Here is a 25,928-nt window from a genome sequence, read left to right on the forward strand (position 1 = left end):
ATTATCGCGCTGGATGAAGCAACATACAAGAAAACTTAAGTGCAAATAAAGAAAATCATAGTAGAAGTACTCCTTCTGCAGAAAAACTCATGCCACTGATTATAACAAAACAAACAATTAATTATACAATACAGTTTTTAGATACTTCAGCTCTGTGGTTCCCAAACGAAGAGAAACAAGGAAACAAAAAAATCAAGGCCTATCTGAGGTTACATGAGATCATTAATTGGAGAAATTTTTTTTCCTACTGTTTCCGTCTTGGCCATCCCACTGATTGTTCCTGAGCTAGAGCTGGTTGTATAATACTACATATATATATATAATACTATATATAGCTGCCCAGTCACAACACCCCCTCCATCACAGCAATAACATGCATCAACAACCTGTTTTTATTAGTTATCTACATGGATGATTTTTAAAGGGGAAACATCTCATATAAAAAGATGCACACGTATCCACCTCTAGTCTTTAGCTTTCAGTAAAAAAAAAAAAAAAAAAAAAAATCTATTTTAACTTCCTTTTCTTCTCATGTAAACAGTAGATGTTAAAGGATTTGTGTGGACACTGAGCGCTTGGTGTTTGTGGACTGATTTAAAAGTGTGCCTGCTCCATCTAGTGGCCAAAGAAGATAACAGTTTGATGACAAGTGCTATTCACCTTTGGATCAGTGCATATTAAATAAATCAGCTTTACCTCAGTGTTGAATTTATCAAATTTAATATTTGCGTATTAAATGGTACAAATATGGATTTGAATTATCGACGTGGCTTAAAAAAATCAAAAGCCAGAAGTTGCATATATATGTGTGTGTGTATAACTTTTTGTTTAATTGTGTTATTTTCAAAGTTCACAGTTGGTGGATTTCAAGAAGTGATTTCAGTATGTAGCTTCCCTCAGAATGCACAACTTTTCCTCCTATTTTTCAGTTTGCGCTCAGATTAAACACGTACAGCGTACAGTTATTTTTAGCATTAGACAGGCTGGTTGGCAGAGTTTTGTACTTCAGACAGAGACAGACTAGATGTTTCTCTGTGTTCTCAGTCTCTGAGCCGAGCCAAGCTCATACCAGCTGTATCTTCGCACTTTCTTTAGCAGAGTGATATCGACATTTTCATCTAACGCCCAGCATGAGATTAAACTATGATGTGTCCCAAAATGTCCCTGAGTGCGTCTCCGGCTCCTCGTCAGACGGACTGTCATGAAGGACATGAAGTGTTGCAGAAGTCTCCGGACTTAAACAGACGGTAGACGTTGACCAGTGGGAACATGGTGACGGAGCCGACCAGTGAGCCCATCTGGGCTGCAGCTCCACACCAGACCAGGGCACTGTGGCTCCGGTCTCTCAGGATGACGCCCACCATGACTTTGACGTAAGACAGCGTCCCGGTGAAGAAGAGCCACGAGAGCACCTGTGGAGGGCAAAAGAAGAACATGGACTCAGCTGCTCATTTCCTCGGAAAAAAAGTCTCCATTAAATCTAAAAACAACAACAAACAAATCAGGATCAGGATCTCACAATTACAGCTATCAATAACAGTCACCTCATCATCAGGTATGAGTCATTTCTAAAGTTGAACTTTGCCACGAGTTTTTACTCATAACGCTGCTCTTATTTCTACACCTCTTACACAACAGGTTTGTGTTTCACTCACAATTATGGCCTCTCCCGCTGCAGACCCTTGAAGCAAAGGACACGGGCTCATTGCCGCCATGGCCATGTTATAGCTGCCGAACCCTGCCCCCAACGCTGTCAGCACGCCAAGAAAAACCAGTGACCTGGACACAAAAGAGTCATCAGCTTAGTTATCAGTGCTTTTGAATAAATCATTAAAGATAGCCTCTGTTTTAGTAGACAAATTTATTCTTTTATGTCCTTGATTTGACTAATAAAGTTTCTAGATTTACAGTGTTATTGCTGTAATCACCCTCACTGTTAATACATGATAAAGCTAAATTTTAAGCCTCCAAAGTTCAGTTCAAATCATGTCTGTGCTCTTCACAGAGTCCACACTTTAAAATAAAAAAGAAAATTCCAGCAATGGCCTCTTAGGGCAGCACGAGGCAACAGAGGTGAGGAAGAAACCTGAGACGGATGCGGTGGTTGACCAAACTGGTTTGAGTGAGAGGAGAGTGGAGATAAAAAAATAATTTAAAAAAAAGATGCAGGAGACAGAGGATGGAAATGTGAAAGAGAGCAGACCAGAGAAGAGGAACACAAAAACAGTCGTCTTTTCAAAAATAATAATAATAATAATAATAATAAAAACTGTAGGACATCACTAGTCTGAACACAGATGAAGCTTAAAGTTATTATAGAAACATGTGTCTGAGCTACTTGTGAGTCTTTGGCATTTCTTCGAACTTTATTCTGTATCTTCCTTTTGTCTGCAAATGTCTGAGATCTATGGGAAATGGTGTTCATTGAATACAGATGTTTATGTTAACATAAGTGAGTGAAATGTACCACGTGGTGCTGAGATTATTTTTTTTTGTTGTTGTTCTTCATCTGAAGCTCTGTCGTAGGTTCAGGTAGATGTTGGGATATATTTGAGGACCATCTGGTTAGTATCTTGTTATGTCAAAGCGTGTTTCAGTGTTCATTTGTGTAGTGTTGTTTCAGTACAGACCGACTTCTCTATGAATATTACCTATTCTGGAAGAACATGGCTATGGTGCAGGCGACTGGGTTGGCCACTGATGCCAGGGCTGCAGAGAGGTGATAGGCCAGGTTCCCATATGGCATACAGGAGTACGTCTGCACGGAGGGCAGCAGGCCGTTGGTTGCGGCGTTAACCAGCACCACAAGAGAGTAGATGAAGACGAGCTGGTACGTGGAGTGTTTTTCCAGCAGCGGCTTGCTCTCCGCTGCCTCCTCCCCCTGGGTTTTCGTCGCCCCTCCGTCAGTCTCCGCTCCTGGGTTGTCCAGGCCGGAGCTGACAGACGCCACAGCATCCGACAGAAGGTTTTCCCTGGACAGCTCCACCACCCGAGGAAGCTTGTTCAGTGCGACGAAAGCAGCCAAGCTTATGCACATCATGGCTGCCAGCAAAAAGAAAAACACCTCGGTGGAGAAGTTTGGAGGGAGATACTCGGTGTGCAGCAACCACACGCTCTCGTCCGTGTGGTTTCCTGCAGTCTGGGTGGAGTTGACGCATTTGGCGATGCCCACGCCCTGTGCCAGCGCGACTACGCCGGGAATGAAACCGCTTAGCCCTTCTCCAATGAAATACGTGGTGATGTACTTGGCCGGAAGCTGCATCATGAAAGGCAGGAAAGTGACCGAGGAGGTGCAGTCCACCAGAGAGAGGAAGAAGGTGATGATGAAGAAGGCCGTGCTGTGCGATGCCCCGGCCACAATCGTGGTCCTGTTCCAGAAGAAGGCGAGCAGGATGCAGGAGAGCACGCCGATGGAGAGGATGCAGTAGATGACGGCGCGCTCGTTCAGATAGCCCGGGCGCACTTTGTGCATGAGTGTGACCAGCAGAGGCCCCAGGTTGGCCAGCTGGATGATGACAGTCAGGTAGGAGGGGAGCTCCCAGCCTTCAGGGAGCGCGTTGACAATGAGCGGCAGCTCCACCCACAGGCCGTTCACCGCCACCCAAGAGCCAAGGCCAAAGGCACAGGCCAGCACGTGGACGAGCAGGGTCATGCTGCAGTCTGGAGAAACACTTCCACCTCTGCTGACTGTCAAATCTGGAGGATTGCAAAGTCAAAATAAATAAATAAACGTTAGAGAATTTCTTCACCTTAGACATCAAATGAGTCCTCAGAGTCCTTAACACTAATAACCTTTAAATTAAATAACTAGATATCCCTTACATACACATGAGTGGAGCTCATACACTGAACATGTGAAAAAGACGCCCAATAATCACTGATTACATCATCGTAAGGTCGATCGCAGCATAATTCAACTTTCCAGCTTGGAAAAAGAGATTCAAATACTTGTTGTAATTGTTCTGTGATTATGTCCTTATGTCTTTTAAGCCACCAGTACTTCTATAAATGAAATGAATGTTATAAAACTGAGATAATTGTCTGAAAACCTGCCATCCAACAATCAAACACAAGTGACGTGACCTCTGTTTATAACTGCAGCATAACTGTGTGTTTCATTAAAAGCTGCTGTGGACACAGGGGTCCGCTGAATGAGAAATATTAAACAGTGGAACAAGGATTTTTCATCTCAGATCACATGAGTCTGAGACAGATGCTAATTAAATCAGTTCAGAAGTACTTCCTTTGTATTGTTGCATTCAGTTCTGAATGGGATTACTGTAGCTGGTGGAGTTAGTTTATCACTTAACTATTCGCTGTCAGGCCCCGCTTCATATTTTATATACTGATCATATTTTGTGGGTTGAATTTTACTCTGATAAATAATCATTTGTCAAGTAAATGCAGTAGCATTAGTAGTAACAAGACTACCAGTATAAGCAGTAGTAAATTCAAGGACACTTCTCCCACTGATCCCAGATGATTAATCATTCCTGCTCTCAGTTTGTCACACGAACAGCTTTAATGTAATAAATGGAGTCAAGGACACGCTCCAAGTCAACTTTAGTACCAATGTTTCAAGCAGCCGAAGCAACTTTCACATCGCTTTCACATGTGGCTGAGAATCCAACCAGCAATATGCTGTCAATGCTCTCTCTCGAACACTTGTTGCTTTCACACTGATTTCATGATGAGGAGCTAAACAGGTCAGGAAATGTCTCGTATTCATGGAAATTTCAGGAAACTTGTCACACAGACAACAAAGGCAACGTTAAGTTTTAAACTCTGTAATCAGTTCAGAGGATTTGAAGGAGGTGTGGCCTTCATAAGAGCAGATCATTAAATGTTTAGAGCTACTCCCTGAGCCCCCATGAATAAAGGCTACATTTCTGACATAAAAAATGTACTTACAAGTTCCTTCAGTCCTCTGAGGCACCGGGTACGGCTTGCTGTCATCTTAGGTTAGTGACAAACTTTGCTGGCTGCCGTGCTGCACACACACACGAACACACACACTGATGGGACTTGCGTGGCTGCTGGGTGGGTCAGAGTCCACTGCAGCTCCAAGGATCCGCTGGATAACAGAGCAGTATCTGAATTCACTCCCCTTTCTCTGCTGCCAGCTACTCTTGCTCAGGTCAAGTTGGCCTTGAATCATTCTGAGGTGCTCTTGTAAAAAAACTCACAGGTAAAATAAAACATGCTGAAGTAGTCGTATTTGACTTGTTCATGCCAGATTTGTGGTGAAACATTCACAGAATTAAATGTCACACTGACCTAATTAAAAAGTCTGCACCGCCCCCCGGTGGCCTCAGGTTGATGTTTCAGTGTTACTGCCTTGTGCAACAAACTGTTGCAAAATCACTTTGTGGAAGGAACCACTTCTTCTTTCCTAGTTGTAATAATACACCAGTGCTCTTATAGAAAATGTTTTCTGGTGAACTGAGCTCAACTCACCAACAGTTTCACGGTGTCGCTGCTTAAGAGAAAGATCAGAACAGAATTGTTTTGTTTGGTTGATTTTGAGTATTTTTCTTTTTAAATAGTTTAAGATTAATCTAGATAGTCATAAGTGGAGGGAGGCAGGAAGTAGCGTGGTGAGAGACGGGGGACGACATGCTGTTTATTTAAACTCAAATGGATGACCTGTTCAGGCTGTTAGTCTTTTAATAGCCACGTCAACGGGAATGTTCAAGCTTTTCACGTGACTCCATTAAAAGACTAAATACAAGTAAATCAAATTAAAGAAGGAAAAGTTATTAGAAACGTGTTTGTCCTGTCTCACCCTGGTACAGAGAACGCTGACTCACTGTCACATTAATCTCATTTCCTTCATACAAACACAACTCTAAGCAGGTTTTGACTGTTGACAAATGACACGTTACAGTGTAAAGACGTACAGAGTATCGGATGAAGGCTTGAACACACTTGTTCAGTTGGGAGTTTTTCTTTATTTCTTCTATTTTATGGTATTTTCATCAACATAAAAGCACCGTTGCATTAAGTAAATGAATAAATATGTTACTTGTCCTCAGCCACACCAGCAGCTCTGTGAGGCTTCGTCACAGCTGTCAACTACTTGTCAACAAGTTAACGTTTTACAGATGTTTATAGAGTTTATCTCAGTACACAATGTACAGCAGAGGATGACGTTTTGTGTTTTTTGTGTTGTTTTTTATATAAAACATAAAAATGTAAATGTTGACCCGATGATGGTGTCTTGAGCAGATTACAACTCCTCCCGATTGGACATTTCATGGCAGTGCGCACATTAGCCTGTTGAGGTATTTCGCTCAGACCTACAGATGTGAACCTCGTGATGGCACTAGAGGAAAGGTCATGGGATTTCAGAGCGCCGGTTTAATCATCTGCTGATCATAAACTTCTGTAAAAATAGATTTCCTCTGTTTTTACCCGAGTGGAGGACGGCTGCTGTGTGACAAGCTGTTGATGAACTCTGCATTCAAATGCATCTGTGAAGTTCGACTTGCAGCAGCGACATTTCAGATTTGGAATTTGCAGTAATATTAGTGGAGCTCCCTTTAAAACTCAACATGTACAGAGGAGCAATACAAATGGAAGACAAAATCAGTTTCAGTAGTGTAAGAAATGATAGTAGGTGAACGTTAGAGCAAGGCGTTGACTCAGGTGATTTCTTCAGACTGGTTGAGAGGCCACTAATATGTCTCTAAAGTATTAAGTATTAATGTCTTGGAATGATTTACTATAAACATACTGAGCACGTAAAGAGGACGTGGTTAAACACAGCGTAATGCATATCTGTTAGCACTTCCTGTTAAAGTATGACGCTGTTGTTAAACCAACAAAGCTCCGTGTGAATATCTCTGAACTGATGTGTCCTTTCGCCATCAACCACCGCGAGCAGAGCTCCACAGAGGCTGACCTTAGAGGTCACATCAGCCTTGTGATGTACTTTGCATTATGTGGTCAGACAAACAGGTGCTACTGTTTCCTTTTTTTTTTTCTTTCGCACAACTCATATGTTGTTCTCAGTTCTGCTTTCAGTTTTAAATTTTGCTTCAGGCTTAACTTTTTTTTTTTTTTTAAACTAAACATTTGCTATTTTTGTTCTATTTGTTTTTTTCCATTCTCGTAGTTTTAATGCCTCTGCATTTTTACATCTAATGGTAAATCTAAAAAAAATCTAAAAAAATAAAAATAAAAAAAAAAGTCTTTTGGTAACATCAGCACAAGCAGTGACATTTATTTAAACCACACATCATGGTCAGCAGTTTAGAAAGTGCTAAAAATATGGCATCAATTAAAATTGTAAAACCAATAATTGATGTGAGTGAATGACTCTGAGCAGAAGTGAACACTCTGTACATGTACCTGCAATTAAATGTGTTTTGAAGCAGGCCTGAAACAGATTGTGTAATGTTACCTTGCCGGGGCCATAAATGCAGCTTCACGCAAATATCTGGTCATGGAGTGTGTAATCTACAACAAGCGTAAATGTTTTATATTTGTAGTGTTGAAACTGAAGGCGGATGAACAGTGAAGAATTAATCTGGGACATTCATGACCAAACTGAAGTTTAATTTAGTGGAGCTGATCGGCAGCTTTTACATTTGTTAGTTTAATTCTTGATTATCTTTGGTTGAAGGCATAAGATGTGGCATTTAAATTTGAAATCATAAGTGATGATTAGTTTATTTAATATATTTCCATCTTCTTTCCTGCTTCCCACTTCGCTTGCCCATGTTTCAGATGATCTATAAAAGTACTAAGGTTGTAATGTACACAACTTTACAGGTAACAAAACAACAGTTATGCATGTATACTTGAAATTTCATCTGTTTGTCATTTGTATTTTATATAAATCGTGTTTGACTTTGAAACACATACTCATGTGCCAAAGACATAACTTTTGATCAGTGTTTAAACTTAATATACATGATTTAATACAATGTTTACTGTTTAACTAATGCAGGGACATGGTTTTATAAAGTGGATCATCCATTACTTTTTGTGTTGTTACTCTTTTTGTGTAGTTTTTGTACACTCTATTGACCAATCTGAGAGCCAGTACTGTAAGGACGTCAGAGTCAACCAATGACTGGGTGTTCCTTTATTTGAACCAGAGGAAAACCTCCGCACTTCTCTAAAGTTTTTTTATTCATGATTTAATGTTTCGCACCTTTGCAGATTAGTTTGTGGTCAGTGTTGTGACCACTTTTCTGAAACTGTCAACGTGAACTTCACCTTCAATAGTGTGAGTTAATGTGCTTTAAATAGTATAACTGACCACATCGTCCGCAAAGACAGATCTACACGTGGCTGACAGGGCGGTGGAAATGAACAGAGGGATTTTTCTCTGACTAAAAATGAAAGCATCTCTCTTGTGATCTCTGGGAGTGTCCAGACCTGCAGCTTGGAAACCACTGACCTCTAATCTGACACAAACAAAGTGGAATATGATCACTAACATGCTAAATAAGTCCACATCCGGTCCGAGGAATCGTTTCGCTTGTGTCAGCAGAGACCAGAAGGTTCGCGTGAAGGGGCTGAATATTAGACTTACATCCGTTAGATCAGAAACAGGACTGGGTAAAAAGGGTAATTGTGTACGTGAAACCTATTCGTAAACTCTCAGCAGACTAAGACTTGGATTGACTGTCATTAACGTTTCACGAATTAAGCTCCAACCGGCAACAGAAATGAGCGTCGGTTATTGCTAAACTAGTAGTGAAACCTTCAGGGGTCATTTAAGGAAGTCTGTATACTTGGTTCACACTGATCAGGCATAACATTATGACCTAATATTGTGTAGGTCTCCCTTGTGGATGTTGTTAATGGGGTCTTTGGGTGCTATGAGTTGAGGGGAGGGGCCTCTGTGGATCATCCCTCAGATACTTCATCAGTTTGGGAAATAGTGAATTTGGAGGCCAGGTCAACACCTTGTGCTGTTTTTCCATCTTCTTACAGTTGTTCTTAGAGCATTTTTGTGTGTGTGTGTCAGGCTGCATCCTACTGGAGTGTCATTGCTATGGAGTGGGGGTGTGTGATCTGGTGGTAGATGGGTGGTACATGTCTGAGTAACATTCCCATGAATACCAGGTCCAAGAGTTTCCCAGCAGAACACTGAATTGTCACCAGATGGTCAATGTTATTTACTTCTGTTGTCGTAATTTTATGCATAATTAGAGATTAGAGGTGTTTTTACCTTTGGACTGAGCAAAGATATTTAGATGTATCTGGTTCATTTCCTAAATTGATTATTTCCTATAACCAAAGGCTCTGGATTTTAATGTTCATGAGTGGCACTGATCTTTTTGGTTCACTCTCAGAAAGAAAGTTGAGGTGTTACCTAAAATGTCCGATGAGGCAGAGTGCATGGATTCAGTTTGATGGCGGATGGAGGAACAGACTAATAATGCTGAGTATGGGCAGAAGCTGGTGAGACTACGAGGACTTAAATGGTTTGGCATCGATAGAAATCTGCTTCAATAGTTAAATTATAAGTTTAATCTTAATATATTAATTTCCTAATTAAAATGTTTGGAGGAGAAACTGCAAATGTCCATTGAGGTTTCCATTTTATTAGGTCACATGTGCCAGACTTCCCTTCTAAAGCTGAGCCTAATATTCTGCCTATTTCATGATGTGTTTACGTTATGACCTCCTCATGAATTAATTACATGTCCGTGGCTTCTGCTCGTTTGTAGAGCAGGAGGCATTTAAATAAGCGTCTCATTGTGCGTGAAGAAACCTGCAACCCATGAACACGCAGTGATCTAAAACAACACAGATGCATGAAAAGCATGAATTATCGTTTATGAAAGAAGTGGAGAAAGTAAAACAATCCGTCACATGAAGTAGCAAAGACAGTTCACAAGTCAGAGGGCTGCTCCGACGTTACACAGGACCCCAAGAGGTAGCTGATTTCACTTCTAATTCCAAGCACGGTTTAACTGCACACCTACAGTAGATATGCTTACTAGGCTACTATGCATAATAAGATCAGATACCGTGGCATAGATACACAATGTTCACATTGGACAATTCTTACACAGGAGAACAAAAAATAAGCCGTGTGTGGCTAATACCTCCACCTGTGAAAGCCCACGTCAGAACACACTGGAGAAAATGTTTCACCTGGCCACACACAGAAACAAACTCGATGTCAGATCAGATGTGTTTTGGATTCAGTGTTTCATATGTTCCACACGTCCACTCAGCTACGTGGCCGCTTTCAAACGGTACAAAAAGGCAACACACAAAGAGATACACTCAATAAGATTATTTATGTTATTGTACAATCTGCATTTTTAACAAATAATAAAAAAAAAAAAAGTTTAGTAAGATGTACAGTATTCGTATGATCGTATCTGGTGTGGACTCGAGTCCAACCAGAGCTCCAGTGATGGGAGAGGGAGGGGCCTGGAATGACTTTGATGAACGCTCAATAAGTGTGTGTGTGTGTGCGCGCATGTGCGTTTGCATGTATGTGTGTGTACTTGCTGTCGTATACTTGAGTGCTGTGTGTGTGCTCAGCCAAGGTGTTGCTAGTGGAATGACACATGGCGGAGGACGGGGATAAACGGATGAAAGCAAAATGGGGAGAGATGGGGGTCGTCGGGGAACGAGGAGATAAAAGATGGAGGCAAAAGTAGCAGGGGCTCAGTTGGTGTAGATCTGGCCCTCAGGCGGCTGAGGAAGCTTCATGTTCTCCTTGCACGTCATGAGCCGTCGCAGCTCCAGCAGCACCATCCGGATGCTGTAGGAGTTCTGCCACTTGGCCAGCGCGGTCACCGCATGCATGTCAACCTGCAGGAGGGAGATGTGGGAGTTTTCAACAACAGCCTGCGCACATCACAACTACAAAATAAAGCTCCGACATGTTAAGATAACGGAGTATTGTTCTCCATCTCCGACTGCTTTTGAATGAGTTTACTTAAGCTTTAATCTGTGGTGTTGGAACAAATAGAACAGTAGATAGGCGGGCGGTGTCACATTTGAGCTAATGAAAGCTGTGCAGTCACCCGTAAAGAAAAAAACAATAATGTTCCACAGGCTTCCTGGAAAAAATGTGCCATCGGTTTCGCTGAAAAGTTTGACTCATACCCATCTACAAAGGTTACTTGGACTGCATCCAAGTTTAAAAAGTGTCTATTTTAGTCTCAACTGCTTTGTTATCCAACATGTAGATGTGTGTGACATACGGTGCGTTGCATAGATTAATATCTGGCACCACAATGGTTGCATTAGCTGTAAGTATATCTGTGGATAAGAACAGAACATGTTTATCTGGACTGACCGGCTACGTGGCAGACGCGACAGTCATGCAATAAATGTGCTCCTTTCACCGTGTGCGCCTTCAATGTTTTACATATACGCTGCTCGAATTTGTTAACATGATTTGCGTTGACTGTCGAGCACTTTCATCCATTTGTGAATGTAAAGAAATGTAAAAAAAAAAAGAAAATGTACATACCACACCGTTGGAGGTGTGCACGCCGTTCAAGTTTATCTTAGTCACAAATCTGACAAACGGTGGCGACTCTGGGTATCCTGGCCCACATTCAACCTTCAGATTGTACATCCTGTTTTCATAACTCGTCTGTGGAACGGAGAAATGGCGGCAGAGGGGAGAGCACCATGTGAGCAAACGATGCTCAGTGTATAAAGAACACAACATGAATTATATGGCAGGAAATAGTCCACACACAGGTAAAATGTAACAGCGTGTTTAGCTGAGTCAGGAGTAATCTGCCAGATGGTCCATAGTCCTCTGAAAATGGTCCCTGAGGAACCGCAGCTTCTTCTAGCCCCATTTGAATAATGTGTTAACACGTAACCTGACCGCGCCTCTTATCTTACTCTTAATAAAAATGCAGATGTTGAAAAATGAGCGAAACTGTTTCACAATGTTTTGACATTGCTAAACACAAATGCTCAATCAAATAGCAACAATGAATGAGTAGTTAAAATAATCCTTAGCTTCAGTCGCACAAAGGGTTTATTTACCTTTACAGTTGTGTTTTATTATGTTGCCATAAACACATTTATTTCAGTGAACATAGCATCATGCATCACCTCCCTTTGTACCTGTGCTGAGATTTCGTTGACTTAGCTAAAGCATTCACAGTGTGGTGCATAGTGCTACTGTGTCTCCCCTTTCACCAGATGTGTGCCCTGATTTATGGACGGAAGCAAACACAGATCAAACCTGAGCTGGTTAAACCTTTGCTCGGCCCTTGAAATGCTTAATGCACATCTGTCAGTGAGTTGTTACTAAAAGGCAGCACTAACCCTCGGAGGCCCAAGGATCACCCCCCTCCATCGTGTTAAGGTCATGTCCTCGTCATCCTCCAGACCCCAGCTCACCGTCCCATCTCCAACACCTTTCTGACCTTCTTCCAGCTCTTCCAGGAGCCGGAAATTGCGAGGAACTTTAACGCCTGTTTGTGGACAAACACACAGCAAATATGTCACGGTCACACATGCACAACTCCATCAGGACACCTGGATTTAGGTACCTTAACAACACTGTCAGCTTCTAAAAGCATGTTGCTGGCGCAGTGACTTGCAGTTATAAAGCTCGTGTCCCTCGTGCAGACACAACAGTAGAGGAAAGTAAGAAACGCCTTAATTGAGCAGTTTTCTTCAGCGTCTTGCTACTGGCAGGTGTTATTCATGTCCTCTGACTTGGCATCTGGCTCCGTCGATGCTGCATCACTTGGCCTCTGCAGTGAGACTCGACGGGGCTGCACCGGCGAAGGAGACTCAAAAATAAACAGTCTCACCGCCAGCTGGTGCAGCAGTCTAGCTCACCGGCATCTCCTGAGCCCTCGCCGAGACTCCGCACCGATCATGTCTTCTAGATTAGCTGGCAGCATCTCAGAAACCGTACAGTCATTGTTGACGCCGAGCAGCCGCACGGGACGGCTGGGTGCGTGCGAACCAACATTAGTTGATGGCAATAAACTAAGGCCAAGAAGCCTGATAGTAACACGTCCGCTTCAAGCGTCATTTTTTTTTTTTTTATCATCTCAATGTCGAAAGTAAGCTGACGTCGCCCATTAGGGTGGAGAGGTGTTGTGGCTCCCCGGCGTCAGCGACAGACACCTTCCTACATTACGTTATTAAATAAAAACAGCCAGTTACGCCACATACTATATGCGCGTGGCTGGTAATAATGACCCATTAACCTGCACGAATTTGCTTTATTAACAGTTACGCGGCTTCTCGCTGTCATTTTATCTAACTAAACTTACGTTAGCTTAGCTATTAGCATCGCTTCCTATTCATTCTCTAAAGCATCTCCAGCGTTATCTTAGCATGTGTCTCTTCACACGGCATCTACGTTAGCATGAAATCAACCCCGTTTGAGTCCAATTGGCCACACAATGAAAATTCCCCGAAAACAGCATTCAACGATATTATTCCCGTTGTGACTAATATGTCTCAATCATTTACCTGATCCGGCGGCGACCGCCATCTTGTCGCTATAAAGCGGAGACGCGCACGTACTTTTGCCATTGTAGTGAGCGGTGCGTGCGCGTGCATGGAACGCAAAGCAGCACTTCCTTTGTTGTTGGATCATTTATGAGGCTATTAGGAACCGAACCCAGGATAAGTGAGTGCAGCAGAGGAGTTCAGCAGTGTCTCAAACCATTAAAGTGTGTGGAGAATCGATAAGTTTAAGCGTTTGTTTTCTCAGACAGATAACTGTTCATACTTGAAAATAAGCATGGGGTGTGAGCCAACAGCTGCATTAGTGATAAGTGTAAAGATACACGTGTTAAATGCTGCGAATATAACAACCCACAACAAGGACTGGTTTCCAAACATGTGCCAGCTCGTTAATCAATTATTAATTAATCTTTTCAAAGTATATACTTTGAAAATGTACATTAATAGCTTTCATATTTAATCAGTTTTATTATTTACATCTTTGCTTTTGCTACAGTGAGAGAGACTGAGGTAGATTATCGAGGCAGACAAAGGCAAAGCTAATACAAATAATGCCAAATATACTATTTCAATATAATTGTCCCTAAAGTAAATAAAAGGAAGAACAACAGAGAAAGCTGTTTATTAGTTTATTTATAAATACAGTTTAATATATACATTGTAAGCCTCCTAAGCGGAAGACAACAAAAAGGCATCAAGGCATTATTCTGATATCTAAAACTCCATCACCATCAGCATATATCACCAACAACAACATCCATGTGGGTCTTGCCTCAGAAGTGGTGAAGTGGAGTCAAATGAATGGTGATTCAAAGTCAGTCACTGAGCTGTTTTCCCCACATCATTGGCAAGATTTACAGTAAATCAATTCAGGAGGGTATAAGGCAATTCAATAAAAAGTCCAAGAGCTGATACAAGAATCATTTCAACACGGTATGTCAAACATACCAACAACTGCCCACCCAGCATACTTAAAATTTCCTTCTTTTTTTTTTTTTTTTAAACTTTATTTTCCCCAAGCGGTGGATTATTATTATTAACTTAATCACACATTGTCACAGACTTCAAATCCACTGAGGAAAGCTCATCATCTCCAAGCAGAAAAACTGAACATGGCTCTATCACATATTCTACCTTAATAACAAGGGGCAAATTTAACTGTGATTTTATAGCTACGAAAGAGCTTATAATGCAATTAAAGTAATTTGACTACTTTGGCCAACACAATCCGATATAAATGGAACCTTTTTATATTATAATAATGGCCATAACACCATGAACAACATCATGTTACAATAAAAACACTGGGGTGTTTTTATTGTAACAAACGACTTTTATCATTAACCACAATAATGGGGAATAAGAAGTTTAGCTCTAAACTCACAACCAGACTACACTACAACAGTTAGAGGAAGCCTGTCTCCAAGCAAAGATTATAATGGTTCGGTTCAGTCCTCAACACACACTTTAGATAGAAAGATGTCAGTTTAGTGAATCCTCAGACTAATTGTGGTGTCACGTCAAGTATTTCCAACCATTATCAGTAGCCATTATCCTATTTCACTGATTTACAAAAGAACAAAACAGCCTTAAAACTGTCATTACCTTTGTGAGATAAAAAGAGCCAATTTACTGTACTGAAGCGCCAAAACATCCAGGAGAGTCAGCAGCAAAATTTAGAAAGAGGTGTGTCAAAATTCAAATGTGTCTTCTGGCTGCAGAGTGCACTAACAACTCAATACCTAGCCTAATACTGACCAAGAAGAACTTGGACGCAATCTTGACGCAATAACACATATCGCTGTCCATTTATCTATATTACACTACCAAGCGCACACTAAACTGCTTCTCACAACACTCTACAAGCACTATGCAATCTGCAGTGTACTCCTGCTCTTGACCTACGGTGAGTGAACATATATAACCAAGTGCGAATGACCCGAAAACTGGAATATTATGCAACTTAAAGCAAAACTTTGGCTGAAAATTTAACTATCGACACACCGTCTACTTTGAGTAAAACACCAGAAACCTTTAACCTGGTGAATCCGACTTAAAGACAGGGTTGGCTTCTCCCATTTAAAAACCTGAAAACCTTTTTCCGGGATTCCCTTGAAATGAAGGTAATGTTTTGGTGGTTCAGACCTGGGACCATCTGGTCAAAGTTTGGGGTCACCTTTAGAAAGCAGTGGAGTTAATTTGGAGTGAGCGCAGACCTCCCAGCTCAGCGTCTGCTTCACACAAACTCAAAGGAAAAGCTGGTGACCCAGTGTATTGCTTGCACAAGCCGACATGCCCTACGCATGCACGCATTCACACGCCTGCATTAAGTGACAATCTTAATTGGTTAATGTAATTTCGTCATGCAGTTTATTAAGTAGCTCAATTTTTCAACTCCAGTTTTCCTACTTAAATATGTGTAAACTATAAGAAAAAGAAAGGCATTTTCACCTAATCAGATAAGACATATAGTTAAGGGCCTCTTATTACACTGCATAGTTATTTGCTGTACAACACATTTACAAATTACTGGCTAAAGCGTTAAGAAAAAAAAGAAAAAAAAAAGCTTTCAACCAATCAGTCTCAGTTGTAGCAGAAATTCCTGGAACGCCAGCCTTCACTGAAGCCCTTGAAACGTCACCAAGTCGACTCGTCACCGCTACCAACAAGGTGGCAGTCGCAGCGTTACTCGTCGGGAATGTTACGCTCGTGTTACAGCCCCTTCTTGTAATGAAAAAAAAAAAGACCGTCAAGTTGCAAGGAGTGAAAACAAGGTTACACGCGGCCTGGCACATAAATTAACTGAGACACAAACCCCAGAATGACAGAATTACCACTGCAACACCACAAAGCGCTGCAAATGAGGCAAAAAGAAAATAAACAAAAACACAAGTACTGCATCTGCGGTGTGTGTATGTGTGTTGTAAGGCAGCTCGACAAAACTGCATGTGTGCCTCTTTTCCTGCAAAATTCCTCGACTACCGGCAGTCAAAACTAAAAGTGCTTTTCTCAGAGGACGCATGGTCGTAAAGACGACAAGAGCCACGCTGTAATCCAACAAGAACAATGTACGGCATGTTTGAACACATTTTCTAATGGCCTACAATCAATGCTGACTAGTTACACATGTAGCAAATTCATTTGCTTGAAAAGAAGCGTTTGAATGCCCTGATCAACAACAAAAAAAAAAATAAAAACTCTTGTTTATAATGATAATTGTCGTCTTTTGCATCTTGGTGACTTATTTCAATGGAGTTAATGCCAAATTCACATTAAAATATTAAATATGGCTGCAGTCTATCTAATTTTTCAACACATCTGGTCATTGCTTTTCTCTAAAAGTGTGCAGAGTTGAACCCAAATGTGCAGGTAGGCAGCAACTGTAACAGTAATCAATCAGTTTGTTCTTTTAGCTATCAACATTGGTAAAGCATCCAGAAATCCTATGTCTAATTCTATCACTTGCACATGGAGCAGACCCTTGATAAGGTGGAGGTTCAAAGACTGATCCACGGAAGATCAAGCAGCGCTAAATATAACATGATTTACCAACTTTCCCAAAGGACAGCTGTGGCAAAAGCCTTAAAAAAGTGATGGGTTGTGTGATAGAGCTACAAAGATGTATTGCGATTTGAAAAGATTATCTCCACAAGTGAGTAATGAAAAATTCCATCAACAAAGCCCTCCGTTTTTTCAAAAAAAAAAAAAAAAAAAAAAAATGTGCAAGACTTAAAGCTATGGCATCAGAAACTGTTAGTTTGTCTTGCTATGGATTACAGTTTTAAGTGAGGCAAGAAAAGGGGATGAGAAGCCTGGATGGAGCCAGTGTCTTCTGAGGTAGGGTGGAGTTAGCCTGCAGTGTTACTTCACTTTTTGAGCCCATTTCAGGTCGTCTGATCTGGGCTTCTCTCCCGTCACGCCCTGGATGAGATCCTCCAGGTATCTCCAGAAGCCAACCTTCTCCAGAGGGTAATTCAGCCAGCCTGCAGAAACAAACAACACAAAAAAAATTAATTTGAGACCCGGAAAAATGTAAGATTTCATCTTCAACAACCCCCCCCTCCTCCTCAGAGAAATAAAAACAGACCCGTAGTGATGCAGAAGTACGTCTCGTGAGGGGAGACGTGGTGGATGCGGTGATGCTTGCGAGGGAGGATGATGTGGCAGTCTTGCAGGAGAACAACCCAGCGAGGCAGGCCGAAGTAAGTGTGCGACCACTTGTGGATCTGGTTGGTGAGCGTCACGAAGATGGCCAGCGCAAACAAGTAGCAGTACCAGGGATAGTTATGGTAGATCTCCGCTACAGTTACAAGAAAACGGAGAGACGGACGATTGTTTGTGGTTGCTCCTCGTGCGCGGGGATATTTTTGAAGAAACAGGTTGGATCAGATTATTATTGTTGATACAAAACTTACCGGGGGACAGCGTGAGAAAGTTGAAGGCCATGTTTGCTAGCGGGATTATGGTCAACATGCAGTTGTCCCCGTTGGTCTCTATGAAGTCATGACGGGTGATGGCTGTGGGGTCGATGTGGTGCTCTCTGAACGGACGTATAAAGGCCTGCGGGACGGATCAAGAAAACGGTTAGCGAGGTCAAATGCTCCTTTTCAAATGGCGGGTTATTATTTCGTCTCCAGTACCTTTCCAAAGATGGGTACGTCCACTGATCCCCACGTGTCAGCTCCCCAATGAACAAGTCCTGACGCAAAGTCGGCGGTGAGTATTCCTGCCACTGAAAACGAGTGCGTGGAGACAATCATTAAGAGAGACAAACACAGCTAACTCCGCACCAGGACGTTACATCACCTCTGATTCCACACTTACCAATGCCTAAGAGGATGAACCACAAGTGTCCCAGGTGGAAATTGGCAAGAAGGTGAATGAAATTGAAGGCCATGAGAGAGAAGCAGAGGAGGACACTTATCCATTCTTGACATCTTTTACCTTAAGGAAAGAAAATCAGAAACATGTGGAAACTTCCTGATTACATTATCAGTCTAGCCTGTAATGTCTGAACTTGATATGATGTCCTGTCATCCAAAATGAAAGGTCCAAAGGTTAGTAAACCAGCCAGTGTTATTACTTAACAAGCAGCATTCCTCCAGTCTTGACTTGTTAAAGGAGCAGCTGGGCCTGAAATACTTGAAACATTCTTCAGACTCGCACACTCCAACCTGGTAGAGGTCTGGTAACACACTCATACGTAGCACTGGGCTGCACATGATGAGCAGCTCAACTAGGCACCGAGTATTTATACAAAGGGCGTGAATGCTACACACTTTGTGGAGAGCGTTTGAATCATCGGAACAATTAGGAGCACCGGGTTATGCTCAGTGCCTGAGAGCAGCGACATGTTGTGAAAGGTCAACAGCGGCTCCTCGGCCACATGAGGCTCCGGAGCTTCGTGCAGAAAGAGAGAGGGGTCCTTGTAACCTCTGGCCGGTGCTGGAAATGTCAGAGACTCAAAACCGACCGATCTCACATGACTCCCGTTGTGTAACAACAGCATTGTGGCTCTAACGAACCACACTACTACCGTTCATTGTTCGGTGCCATCTAACCCCAGCACGCGATCCGCTGCCATTTGTTTGTTTGTCTGGTAGTTTTGTTCAGTTTCCTGTTAACTACATAACGAATGTCGTTATGTCACGCCACTTATAGATTCTTGAAGAGGAGGAGGAAGGGGGGGCTTATAAGACGGAGCCGCTTAGAGAATCCACTCACCTGGCGAGTACAAATTAGCGAGTTCTCGGGCACCGGCGTGTTGTGGGCCCCATCTGACCGCACCCCGGCCCGGTCCCTGCTGCTCCGGGCTCCGTGACTCCACTCCACACCCGTTCTCGGTGACCATACTCGCCATTTCTCCGCTGTGGGCCCGGCCCCTTCAATCTCGCGACTCGTAGCCTCGTAGCCAGGCAGGAACCAACGGAATCATCAACTTCTCAGCCCACAGACAGCGAAGCGGCCTCGGCCAATCACGCTCCAGTCGATGAGCCCCGCAGCCAATCAGCGCACGGAAAGATGTTCCACAGGCGGCCGAGTGGCCAATGGGGAGGGAGGTTGCGAGGAGGGGGGAAAGAGCTCATTTCCTGACCCCACCCGTGCAGCCTGGTGGCGGCTCTGCTCTAGACCTTTGCCGGAGGAGGTAAAAAAACAAAACAAAACTAAAAAAACGAACAGGTGTTAACCACAACAGCTTCTGTGACCCTGCAGTTTCGAAGAAGAGTTGGCCAGGTGAGGCGCAGAAACATTAGCTTAAAAGGGCCTCTTTAATAAGTTGAAGTTTAATAAGAAACACATTCTCAAAACATACAACTCCTCAGCTTATTACTCCACAGTTTTTCTGTTACAAACTTATTTCTGTGTGTTGTGAGTAGTAGCTAATGGCGGCTAAATAGTGTTAGCTAATGCTAGAAATCTACATAAACGCAAAGACGTTTTAATAACTTCCTCATGAATATCATACCCATTTGCAACTAGGCTCATCATATAGTATTAGCAGTGAAATGTAAATAAAATAAGTTAGCAGCATAGATGTCACGATGTTCTCTCAAGTCAAGTTTTATAAAGCAGCAAAAATAATACACATTCAAGTGAAATATGAGTATTTCAAGTTATTACAGTCCTTGAGTATATTCATTGAATCGCAAACATTATTAACAATGAAAATAAAGTGTGAATGTTTGAGAAAGTTGAGTAAACAAAGAATAAATTTGAACAGCATTTAATGTGAGCACCTTTTACCTGTACCAACGCCTTAGTTCTCGCTACACGTATATTGTTTTTCAAGGTAGTTTGTTTCCAAGTGCAGAACTGCCCTCTGTATTTAGTTTTTCGCTTCCTCTAAATTAATGAATGACTCAATGATGTCGAGGTCAGCTCCTTCAAGGCCAAACCATTTGTTACAGGACTCATCGCTGAGTTTAGATGTTTTTTTACTCTGACTGTTTTGGAATGACGTGGTTCATGTCAAAAGAATTATACTAAATCAATATTGTATATTCAGATTACATCCTCTCTCAACTTTGTTGTGAATGGTAATGTACAAGGCACCCCACCCCATAGCAATGACACTCCTTGATGGCAGCAGCCATCCCCAGCAAGATGCAGCCTGACACAGACACACACAAAAAAAGTTAAGGAACAACTCAAAAAGCATTAAGAACAGCACAAGGTGTTGAATTGGCCTCCAAATTCACTAGATCCCAAACTGATCAAGTATCTGTGGGACTCAGAGGACCCTTCTCCTCAACCCACAGGACCCAAAGGCCCCCACTAACTATTTTCTGTTTCCAGACACCACAGGACACTCTCAGAAGACCCATGTCTATTCTCAGTCCTTCCTGATTTACAGTATTGAGTTTATAGTGAAACAGCATCAGAAAGGTGCTAATTCGACTATATGATCATTTTGAAAGATGTAGTTTGTGGTGGAAACATGTGTCGGTACATCACAATACAGTCAATAGTTCTACAAACCAAAATGAAGAAAAGTTGGATCAATGGCTCTCAGAGTTATTTGAAAGAAGTCTCGAGTACCTTAACCTTCGTGAAAATAAGATTTAGTGCACTTGTTTTCACTAATGTGTTTAATTAACTGTCAAGTGAGTGTATATTCACATTCATGGGATTTGTTCTTTACATTTAACTCATTTACTTGTCGTCATAGAGAGTAGTGAACAGCCATACAAGGCTCTCAGTGAGCGGTTCAGGGGTCAGTTGCCTTACTCAAGGGAATGTCAGCCACAGATGTAAGGGGATTTCTTAGGTCTTGCCGGTGCCAGTTGATGGCATTTTGTGATGGATAATCATCTGATAAAGTAGCGATAACGTATGTTTTCTATGCTTGTAAACAGAGTTTTCCTATTTATATGAACCCGCTTTTTTGTATGATAAGCAATTTTATGGTTCTGACATGCTTACAAAGTAGTTTTTGTTTCATATTGAGGCATCAAAGTTGGGACAAAGGCAGATGGACTTGTTTGGGGTTTCCTGTAGACACTTCTTCTTAAGAAGCTGAAAATCTTCAAAGACATTTTTGCTCGTTTCAGTTTACTTCAGTTATCTGAGCACTAAAAATGTACTTCAGAGCTTCAATTATCAATCATCCAGTTGACCTCCGTGACCCTTAAAAGTCCCAGGTTCTCCGTGATTTGATTAACTGCAAATGTGTTGATGAATTTGCACCAATACGTCACAGAATCAACTGTAGCATGTCATATGTAAACCTAAGATCAGATGGTGTTATTTCGGGAGTTGTATGTGTGTATAATGAAGCTGATGTGTGTCATTTATTTAAAACACTGAGGCGTCTTCTGGCATACACCACTGATTTCCCATTGACCTCTGAACATGTAAATCCAGCTTTTTGTGTGTCTTATCTGGGAAGTCAGCGTCTTTGGTAACAGCAGAAAACAGTTAGCAATAAAGAAACATACTCTGTTTCCCAGTCACAAAGTCTAATGAATCACAAAGGGGATACAAATGTTTGTGTGTGGGTGTATCTTTCTGGGAAATTTAGGAGATGTTTCAAATACCAGACAGAAAAGTGCTTTTGGCTGTACACCACTGACACAGTTTATGGAGAAATACACCAGCCCTAAACATTTATTGACTCCTCGTGTAATCTTGTTTCTCCCCACAAGGCGGCAGCAGGACGTAATGGAAAATATTTGTCATCTGTACTGTAAACTTTTATTCAGCTTGTCCGTGTACAGAACATCTAAGGTTTCCTTATCAGAATCGAGGAAAGGTTGTAAAGGCAAATGTGTGAGCTGTGATTTAAGTGACATTGACCTCACAATAAATCAGATCATTCAGTTCAGATCACAAGTTACATAACAAGAATGAAACATTGGCTCATGAGAGCTGCTTGGGCTTTATATGTGACACCAACGCTCCGTGTTGGCACGTGAGCGTTTATTTGGTGTCTATTTATTTTGAGAAAACAAACATATATGCACTTCAATTGATTTAATCGAGGATTACACTTCTCACATCACCCACCCTGACCCTTATACAGTATTGGAGTAGATGCATCATCTTGCACACGCAGACCGGTTTTAACTAGTCTGTGGAGGGAACAGCTGACTGGAGGTGTATCCACGGCTGCTTTCGGGAGCATCGCTGCTATTACGCACGAAAAGAAGAAAAAAAACACATGTTACCTCTGAGTGGGATTTTACCGTTATTTTCGAGCTGTCAGTACGTGACCGTGGGGGGCGTGGACGGACGTGCTGTCAACAAACTATGGCACCGTGTTCACCACAGTCTGATGACTTTAGTTTTGTTATGGCACTGTTGCGTATGGTGCGTATTTTCACTTTTAATTTGCGTTTTAGTTTCATTTTATGATAAATCAATGCAAACGACTGAGGTTAAAGAGTAACCTCTTTAAACTGCCGCCGAAACGTAGCACCATCAATTATAATGAGACACACGAAGATTAAAAAAAAAGGATGAAGTTGGTCTTTTTTTTTATTCTCAGGCCCCTCAGAGCAGCGCAGGTTGTCAAGTTGTCCGCGTAACACCGCGTCACACCTGCCTGCTAAACCCCGCCCCTCAAACTAAATAAAACCCCCCCGAGACAGGAAGATCTGTCAATTCCTCCCTCCCAAACTATGAGCGCAGCCTCTTTTTAAGTAGTCCAACTTGCATGTTGTCACGGGCAGTGACTCAGGAACTTTCAACTCGACACATTTCACAACAGAGTCAACTAAACCCAAACCACTCAGGGCGGCTCATCTCAGCCCTCCATGCTCCTGCAATCCGGCGGGTGTTAAGATCCATGGAAGTGGCCGGCTTCTACGACGAGGGCAGCTTTGCTATCCACAGTAGAGACAGCATTATCAGTCCCATCGGCGGCGGCGCATACTGGAGGCTCGGCGACTCGATGACGGAGCTGGGCATTGAAGAGCGGGAGAGAGCGATAGACTTCAGCGTTTACCTGGATTCGGCTTTGCACTGCCCGCAGCTGGTGGCGCAGACGCAGCAGCAGCAGCAGCAACAGCAGGGGGACGTTTTCTCAGATTTCCTCGCAGAGAACAAGATCAAAAGAGTTACATCTTTACAGAACTACAAGAACTACTCGTTGCTGAACGAGCTGGAGGCGAGTCAGTGCGACAACTTGAGGGACCCCAGGGAGCCCTACGCGCTGGGTTACACTGAGCTGCAGGAGACCCGTGTGGATAGTGTGCTCAGCCCTGAACTCGTCGGGAGCCGCTACAGAGCTGCTGTTGCTGCTGCTGCCGCTGCTGAGAGAGACGACAGCCAAGAAGACGCAAAGATGGAGAACGGCTCGTCTGGCTTTGACATGAGGTCCTACCTTCATTACCAGTCCACCAGCGGCAGCCTTGGCAACATCTCCACTGCGTCCTCGACTTGCTCCAGCCCGCCCGGCACACCTGCTCCGTCAGGTAAAAGCAGGTCACCCTCGCACGGTGGCAAAATGTCAAGCGGGAAGTCAAAGAAGCGCCTGGACAAGGACAGTGAAGAGTACAGGCAGCGGAGGGAAAGGAACAACCTCGCCGTGAGGAAGAGCAGGGACAAAGCCAAAATGCGCAACTTGGAGACTCAACACAAAGTGCTGGAACTGGCCGCAGAGAACGATCGTTTACAAAAGCGCGTGGAGCAGCTGTCCAGAGAGCTGGCCACCCTGCGCAACCTGCTCTCCGCCACCGGGCAGTGTTAGAAACCGCCACCCGGAGACCCCGCACCTTTGTCTGGGCTGCTCGTCTAATCATTGATGGACTTTAGAGCCTGATCCACTGTGCTGAAACGCGGTACGCTTCACAGCTGAAGACAGCGACCACCAGTTTACAAGGACACTTTGAATGGGACTGGAGAAGTGGGTTGCATGGATTGCGCAATCATTCACGACTCTTCACATGCCACCGTAGCTTTATTCTCAGATGTAATTTTTTGGTGTTATGCAGTATTTCTGTGCAGATTTTACATACATGCGAGTGAATTTCTACATTTTTGTGTATCTGGAGCAGTGGTTGTCAAGGGAAGAGTTGTGCTGCAGTGAAATGATGCAACTCTTTGTAATAGTATTGGCAATGAATGAAATAAGTCTAATTATTTAATATTAAAAGGTGAAATGCTTTAATTGTACTTGATATTTTATTGAATTAAAAGATTTATACTTTGTTTAAACAATTTCATTTGCAATTTCTTCTTTTCTGTCCTTTTTAAAGCAGGTAAATACTCAGACAGACAGACAGACAGACATGGGCGTTATGTCTAATACACACTCATGATAGACCTTGTTTTTAGGTTGCAGCATGTTGCAGATAAGACAATAAGGCAAATTTGGAGTCTTTGCATTCAGTGCGGTGTGTTAAAATTTAAAAAGACGCAAACACACTGTAGTTTCTTTTTGCAGATGGGGTAAATTTTATAAATATAGGTGTCACCGGGAATGGGACCAACATTCTTCTCTCTCGTGATCTCTGTTATTACAGTTAATTTTAATTATCTGTTGATATTCAAGGCAGAAATAGCATCAAACCTCCGCACATAAAGAATATTACACAATTAATGTGTTGTGAGATAGTGTTTTCCGTGACAGGAGATCTAGACTCTGCACTGACTCCACCTAACACCAGAGCCATTTTCATCTGTTTACTTAATGATTTGACTCAAAGTCCTCGGATCCTGAAATAAATCCAACCACTTTATGCTGAAACGATACTGCTGAGAGAAGCAAAAAAAAAGAAAAAAAAAGAAAAAAAGACTTGCACGCAGCATCGAAATGTTAGCTTTATCTTTAGCACACGGCTCTGTCAATAGTCTGCTGGGTCCACTGGCCCAGAGAGGGGTTCAAGGTTGCGTGGAGATTAATCAGCAACTAACCTCCTCACGCTACCTCGGGTCACACTCCCAAACAGCCGAGACATGTCCGAGAGCGAACGCAGACAAGATATGCGTAACCCTTAAACCCTGAGCAAACCTTGTTTTGTGCAAAACACGCTGCAGAAAATGTAGAAGTTAAAAAATGGGAGTGTACGCCAGACATGATAAGCTGACAAATGGTTTGCGGTGGAATTTACCAAGCCCTCAGACGCCATTTCACTGTGTGCACAGAATGAAACATATCTGTCACAAGCAAAGCTAACCCCAGACGGAGGAGATAACAGAAAAGAACCGGGGTGGGATTTGTTGGGGATCCGTGACAATACAGAGAGTAAAATGCTTTCCAGAGCTCACGTCTTAGAAAATATTGACTCAGAAAATGTACACATTCACTATATTAGCAGCGAAAAGTCACGTTACGCTCCCTTAATGAAGTAGGAGAACTGTGAGATGCTGTTTTGTTCACTGAGGGATGACATTTTAGATATTTCAACACACTCATGATGAACAGTTCAGCTTTTAAAGTTGTGCAATATCCTCCCTTTCCAACACATCCCCACTTGAAGAATGCTACACCCACATTTAAATAAGACATTGTTATCCTCCATGTACAGTACAATAGCAGTGAAGTA

The 25,928-nt window shown here is 42.5% G+C and overlaps 3 protein-coding genes across 3 annotated transcripts; 1 reads left to right on the plus strand and 2 right to left on the minus strand.

Annotated features, from left to right (window-relative positions):
- Positions 1-376: 376 nt before the first annotated feature.
- On the minus strand, positions 377-5,203 carry slc52a3 (solute carrier family 52 member 3). Its single transcript, XM_047571388.1, has 4 exons — positions 4,912-5,203; positions 2,652-3,696; positions 1,656-1,779; positions 377-1,412 (listed from the first exon to the last, which is right to left on the minus strand). The coding sequence occupies exons 2-4, from the start codon at positions 3,650-3,652 to the stop codon at positions 1,200-1,202; spliced, it is 1,338 nt and encodes a 445-aa protein (XP_047427344.1). The 5' UTR covers positions 3,653-3,696; positions 4,912-5,203; the 3' UTR covers positions 377-1,199.
- Positions 5,204-9,773: 4,570 nt separating this feature from the next.
- peds1 (plasmanylethanolamine desaturase 1) lies at positions 9,774-19,359 on the minus strand. Its single transcript, XM_047578968.1, has 8 exons — positions 19,165-19,359; positions 18,265-18,384; positions 18,081-18,172; positions 17,856-18,000; positions 17,528-17,740; positions 12,277-12,425; positions 11,459-11,584; positions 9,774-10,791 (listed from the first exon to the last, which is right to left on the minus strand). Exons 1-8 carry the CDS (start codon positions 19,298-19,300, stop codon positions 10,645-10,647), a joined length of 1,128 nt encoding a protein of 375 aa, XP_047434924.1. The 5' UTR covers positions 19,301-19,359; the 3' UTR covers positions 9,774-10,644.
- Positions 19,360-23,028: 3,669 nt separating this feature from the next.
- On the plus strand, positions 23,029-24,600 carry cebpb (CCAAT enhancer binding protein beta). Its single transcript, XM_047578946.1, has one exon. It carries the CDS (start codon positions 23,096-23,098, stop codon positions 24,128-24,130), a length of 1,035 nt encoding a protein of 344 aa, XP_047434902.1. The 5' UTR covers positions 23,029-23,095; the 3' UTR covers positions 24,131-24,600.
- Positions 24,601-25,928: the final 1,328 nt, after the last annotated feature.

Source organism: Mugil cephalus, chromosome 1 (genome assembly GCF_022458985.1).
Source record: "Mugil cephalus isolate CIBA_MC_2020 chromosome 1, CIBA_Mcephalus_1.1, whole genome shotgun sequence".
Lineage (NCBI taxonomy): Eukaryota > Metazoa > Chordata > Actinopteri > Mugiliformes > Mugilidae > Mugil > Mugil cephalus.

Excerpts from the sequence above, each read along its gene's own strand:
- slc52a3 (XM_047571388.1), bottom strand. The coding sequence starts at position 3,652 with ATGACCCTGCTCGTCCACGTGCTGGCCTGTGCCTTTGGCCTTGGCTCT. Across the intron at positions 1,780-2,651 it reads GCCATGTTCTTCCAGAATAG|GTCACTGGTTTTTCTTGGCG; the intron begins GTAATATTCATA and ends TTTTGTGTCCAG. Across the intron at positions 1,413-1,655 it reads CAGCGGGAGAGGCCATAATT|GTGCTCTCGTGGCTCTTCTT; the intron begins GTGAGTGAAACA and ends TGCCCTCCACAG.
- peds1 (XM_047578968.1), bottom strand. The coding sequence starts at position 19,300 with ATGGCGAGTATGGTCACCGAGAACGGGTGTGGAGTGGAGTCACGGAGC. Across the intron at positions 18,385-19,164 it reads CGCTAATTTGTACTCGCCAG|GTAAAAGATGTCAAGAATGG; the intron begins GTGAGTGGATTC and ends TCTTTCCTTAAG. Across the intron at positions 18,173-18,264 it reads GTTCATCCTCTTAGGCATTG|TGGCAGGAATACTCACCGCC; the intron begins GTAAGTGTGGAA and ends ACTCGTTTTCAG.
- cebpb (XM_047578946.1), top strand. The coding sequence starts at position 23,096 with ATGTTGTCACGGGCAGTGACTCAGGAACTTTCAACTCGACACATTTCA.